Here is a 6000-nt window from a genome sequence, read left to right on the forward strand (position 1 = left end):
TGGCTTTATAGTATAGTTTGAAAAATGGAAGTGTGATATGTCTCACCTTGTTCTGTTTCCTCAGGATTGGTTTTGCTATTCAGGCTATTTAATAGTTCCATACAAATTTTAGGACAGTTTCTTCTATTTCCATGAGGAATGCCTTTGGTAATTTGATGGGAACTGTACTGAATTGTAGATGACTTTGGGTAGTAGGACCTTTTTAACAATATTAATTCTTCCAGTCCATGAACCTGGATGTTTTTCCATTTATTTCTGTCTTCTTTAATTTCTTTTACCTAAGTTCTGTGGTTTTCATTGTGCAGATCTTCCACATCATTGGTTAAATTTATTTCTAAGTATTTTACTATTTTTGATGCTACTGTGAATGGAATTTTTTCTTTACGTCTTTTTTGGATGCTTCATCATTAGTGTAAAAGAATGCAAATGATTTCAGTACATTGATTGTGTTCTGCCACTTTGTGGAAATAATTCATTAATTTCAACAGTTCTTGACTGATCCTTTGGGATTTTCTATATATATACAGGATCATATCATTAGCAAATACCTACATTTTTATTTCTCTCTTTCTGATCTGGATGCCTTTTACTTCTTCATCTTGCTTAACTGCTCTAGCTAGGACCTCCAGTACTATATGGTACAGGAGTGGTGACAGAGATGCATCCTTGCCTTGCTCTTCATCCTAGGTGAAATGCCTTCAATTTCTCTCCATTAAGTATAATGTTAGCTATGTCTATACAGTACATGGCCTTTATTATATTGAGGTATTTTTCTTTTATAGCCACTCTGTTAAGAGTTTTTATTATGAAAGTATGCTTTATTTTGTCAAATGCTTTTTCTCCATCTATTGAGATGACCATGTGATTTTCTTTCATTATACTGGTGTAACATATTACATTTCTTGATTTGCATATATTATACCATCCTTATATCCCAGGGATAAATCCCACTTGGTCACAGTGTATAATCCTTTTAATATGTTCTTGAATTCTGTTTGCAATATTCTGTTGAGAATTCTTACATCAATATCTATCAGAGGTATTGGTCTATGGTTTCCTTTTCTTATTGTATCCCAATCTGGTTTTGGTATCAAAGTAATGCTGGCTTCATAAAATAACTATGAAAGTATTCCCCCTTCCTAAATATTTTAGAAGAGTTTTAAAAGAATCATACTAACTCTTCTTTCAATGTTTGGTAGAATTCTCCAGTAAGTTAAAAAATCAAAATACTGAGTTATGCCATCATTCAATAAGGTATCAGGCAGTAAAGAGTGATTTTCCATAATTATCTGTGATGATCATAAAGATATTAACAGAATCCCAATCAACTGAAAATTTATAGTAAATCTGTATTCCCATATAAACATGGGTTTTTTTTATTATTGTAATATCAAGCCCCTAGTCTAGTCAACTAACCCATTACTGACTTTCATACACTTGACTCTTTTATGTAATGTCAGCTTCTTTGATGTTATTATTTCTCATTGTTAAAAATACACTCTTAAAGGAAGTATTTGTTTTAACTGAAGTCATGGGAAAAGCAATGGATTTTTTCTGAACTGAAAGTATTTAGCAAGCTACATAAGTTCTTAGTACTCTTATTTAAAAATGCACAAACCATGCAAAAAAAAATTTTAATGTATTCTTACCTGTGCCATTGATATTCTGTTTAAAAATCATGTCTTTTGATGTATCTGAAAAGAAGAGAGTGTTCTCCTGGGCATCAAAATCAATCCCAACAAAGAAAGAAGGATTTCCTGTAACTGGAAATATGACATCTTCCTGGGTAGACAGGTTGAATGGGATGCCACGAACAGCCACTTCCGACGAAAAGATCAAGAATTGCTTAACAGCTGTAGGAAGAAGAACACAACACAATTGGCCATAGCCTGATTCTTGTCCTCCCTCAATTCCAGAGAAATTATTTATATATCCATAAAGCAAATTTTGTAATTCTGAAAACAACATGAAAAACTAATCTGTCAAAAATAATGTGGGCAATCATGGGGAGAGAGGGAAGAAAAGATAAGCAGCTATGAAGGTGATACAACGATTATAATCTTACTTCTTCTTGAGAAATTTATCCTTAAAATTTATTTATATAAAACATGGTCCCTGTGATCCATTTTATTATTAAATGAACTACAGAGTAATTTCATCAAAATTCGACTGGGGTTAACTTTTTTATAGAGATCTACATCACGACTCCTACTGTAGTTTTTAAGGTATTAAGACTCGAGAAAGAGCAACCAGCTAAGTTATTTAAAAATAGGTAAAGGAGGAAAGATGGGAGGAGAAAGGAAAAACAGATGAAACAGGAGAAAAGGAGTGACTTTAAAAATCAAAGAAGGAGATAGTAAGAGTATGTCAGGAAATCAAAAAGAGAGAGATGGGGCGCCTGGGTGGCTCAGTGGGTTGGGTCGCTGCCTTCAGCTTGGGTCATGATCCCAGGGTCCTGGGATCGAGCCCCGCATCGGGCTCTCTGCTCAGCCGCGAGCCTGCTTCCTCCTCTCTCTCTGCCTGCTTGTGATCTCTCTCTGTCGAATAAATAAATAAAATCTTTAAAAAAAAAAAAAAAGACAGAGAGAGATGAAGGAGGTGTACCCAAGACAAAGATAAAAACTGCAGAAAGTTAAAAGTAAAATTATTAGACAATGTGGTGTCCATATAGTAGCCAGAGACAGTGTTTTTTACATGAATCTAGAATCACCCACAAAGTGAACAAAGTAGTTTCAGTTAGAATTAGAGAACTTACATTACCAAGCCCAAAGCAGTACCATCTGGGGAGCAAGAAGTTTTCAAAGGCATTAAAAAGGAGAGTTTTCAAAGGGAAGAAAAGAAAACCAAATATTGCAGGAGTGTGCACTTCGTCATCAGCAGAGGCACGGCAACAGCCCACTCCCGAGCAGATGTGTAGGCAACCCAAGAGGAGGACAAGAAGTGCGTGAGGGAATAACTGAATCCTGGAGACAGAGGCAGATATAAAAAGAGAAAATCTGAGCTGAAAAGTAAAAAACTGGATGAGGAAATGGGCCACCCCAACAGTAAGTTCAAACTTTGCACACAGCAGTAAAGCCAAGCGGGATGGAGGTGCAACCACGTCCCAGGAGGGGCAGAAGCAGTTGATTAGGAGAGGGTAACAGAAGGGACGGGAAGTACTTCCCAATAAAGGGAAGGCTAACGTCTAAAGCGGAAAAGGTATACGTAGCAGAGAAAACTCAAAATTAAATTGTATGGAATTTCAAAAGCATAATTTTGAAAGGAGACAAATATTTCCGGAAGGAGAAAAGGGGAAAGGGGTCCCAAGGAAATCCTAAATGTGCAATTAAAGGAAAGGCCCAAAGAACAGAAATTTACATCTTCAAACCCTGTGTGTCAAGGGAATGGTGCCCCCACAGAGGAAGACGCTGTCAGCTACCAAATGGTTATTCACCATGAAGGAGTAGGACAGGAAGGCGACCCAGTCCAAAAGCTGCACATACCACTCTGCTGCCTACCAGAGACACAGCCTCGAAGGATTTCTTACCAACGCAGTGGCGGTTATTCACATCCAGGCTGAAGCCGAGGTTGCACCTGCAGCGGTAACCCAAACCGTCATTATCTGTTCTGTGACTGAGGACACAGATGTGTTCACAGCCGCCATTGTTATCTCTGCATGGATTGCTAGCTAGAGGAAAAAATACACAGGGTTAAATCTCAATTAGAAATGTTATGATTACCCAAGATACTTGAAACCACTTTGAGCCAGGTACATGAAACAAAATAATGGAACTCTAACGCTCCTGCTGGCTGCTGCTATAAACACCCCATTTAAGCTCTCCCATCTACCCTCAAACTGGTCGTGGCAACACACAGGATTCCCATAGCTGTGTAACTCTGGGAGTTCTTCTCCCCACGGTAATCACATCTGCTAGCCTCAGTGGTTAAAAACAACTGCCTCCCCCAAAAAACCTTGAGTGTTATTTGGACATTCATGAGATAGAGTAAGTAGCTGTAACTCACTGGATGCATGCTTTTTAAGTAAAGCAACTTACAACCAATGACTCTAAGAGCAAAGTATTATTATCCCAACTTTATAAAAGAGGAAACCAAAGTTTCAGAAGGTAACACAACTTGTCCAATATTATTCAGCAGCTAAACCAGAACTCAAATCCAGATCTAAATCCAAAACCCTACAAGCCTGCAATATAAACCAGTTTATACTTCTAAAACACATTCTCAAAGCGGGACTCAAAAAGCTCATTGTACACAAAGCCTGTCTCAGCCAACAAAGTCTTATCTGCTTTGAAAACTGTCTTCTTAGCCCTTGACTTATTCTTTAAAATTGTCTCTTTACAAAATAATAATAACAACAACAGTAATAAATGAAAACAAAACAAGTCTCTTTACCTTCTCAGGTGGACTGATTTGGGGAAACAACAAACAAATAATTTGGATGATAAAATTGGGTAGTATTTTTGGTCAAGGGCAAACAGGAATTAGTAGCTCATGAACTGATTAATCCAAATAGAGACTACCAAAACGTTTTCAGGTGTAGTACGTATTTTCAGCTGAAGAACACTTTATCTCAGGATGACTACACTGAGATGAGTATTGTTCAGTGTATCAGTTCTAGTGGTTGGTTTCTGTTTAAAAATATATATATATACCAACCTAATTAATTTATGGTCTTTCTCCATTCTAAAGTAAGACCCCACCACTCAATATGGGAGTTTTAAAGTAAAATCCGCCTTTCCCTGAATTACTCTTTAATGATACTGAACTTTCTATCCATACAGTTTATATTTCTTTTGTTTGTTTGTTTTGATGCATGAGCAAATACAGTTCTATACAGTTGCAATAGTCCTGTCAATTTAAAACCTTGAAACACAAACAGGACTTGCTATAAAATAATAGAAGACTAAATGGTGTCTAAATCAAAGTATTTCTTTACTTTGATAAGTCACCAGCCTATGAGACGTCAAACACCGACGGCTATGACAGTCCCGATGCAAGTGAAGTAACAGGTTTCATACATATTCAACAGAGAAGAAGAGGAAGAAATTTGCTCTGACACTACCTTAAATACTTAGGCATGTTAGTTTCTTCTTCTAGGCCTCAGTTTCCTTAACCTAAATATTAACCGATTGAATACAAGATTTCTCCCAGTAAAATGAAGGTATAATATATTTTGGTTCGGTTCATGTGCTATCCATCCCCAGCAGTTAGACAGAACCTGGCATATTGCAGGTGCCAATAAATGTATGTAAAATACATCTCTAAGTTTCCTGTAGATTTGGCATTGTAACTCTGAAATACATCAATTTTTTTCAGAAGGCCCCATGATCTATGCAGCCAATTTCACAGAGGTTAACTCTCTAGATAACCCATCATGTATTTGAAAATGCCACCCAGATCTCATGAGATCACTCATCATTAACATCCACAGCACTGAGAAAACCTTTCTACCAAGGTCAGTACTAAGCAGGGTTTCCATTGTCCTGGGTATACCATACCGTAGGGCTGTCTGAGGGAATGGTAAACAGTCACTCCAAAGGGCCTCAGAAAAGTCTTGTGGTACTCTTGTGGACTGGTCTCTGTGAACTTGTTTGCCTTCATTACAGCCATCTTTGTCCAATCAGTATAGAATATATGACCTTCAAACAAACTTATTCCGAAGGCATGAGGAACGAGTGAGCCTCCTTGGACTACTGTCTTCCTGTTACAAAAGATGTGTATCACAAACATTTTGTTTTCCTCCATTCTGATTAAAGGTGGAATTAATTCAAGTAAATGCCTAAAAGGCTAAGTAATTTATTGTTACAAGGATATACAGAAAAATACATTTTAAGATGTGGGTATATTTCGACCTCCATTTGATAGAAAGATTTTCATGTGGTCTCTTGGGAAAAGCCCTTGAAAATAAAATTCAGTCCCAGTCCTAGTTTGTTCCAGATTTTTTTGAAAAATGACTGTTGTTTACATGCTTCTCATTCTAGTAAGGTTACCCCACCAAAAGAA

At 37.1% G+C, this 6000-nt stretch overlaps 1 protein-coding gene across 1 annotated transcript in view; it reads right to left on the reverse strand.

Moving 5' to 3' along the window:
• The window catches only part of LRP2 (LDL receptor related protein 2), a 201086-nt gene that overhangs the window by 115853 nt on the left and 79233 nt on the right, over positions 1-6000 (reverse strand). Inside the window, exons 14-16 of the mRNA XM_059394122.1 lie at positions 5496-5698; positions 3527-3667; positions 1650-1853 (exon numbers count right to left, since the gene is read on the reverse strand). Coding sequence (XP_059250105.1) covers positions 1650-1853; positions 3527-3667; positions 5496-5698 — 548 coding nt within the window. The remainder of the gene's footprint in view (positions 1-1649; positions 1854-3526; positions 3668-5495; positions 5699-6000) is intronic.

The sequence above is a fragment of the Mustela nigripes genome, chromosome 3 (assembly GCF_022355385.1).
Source record: "Mustela nigripes isolate SB6536 chromosome 3, MUSNIG.SB6536, whole genome shotgun sequence".
Taxonomy (NCBI): Eukaryota; Metazoa; Chordata; class Mammalia; order Carnivora; family Mustelidae; genus Mustela; species Mustela nigripes.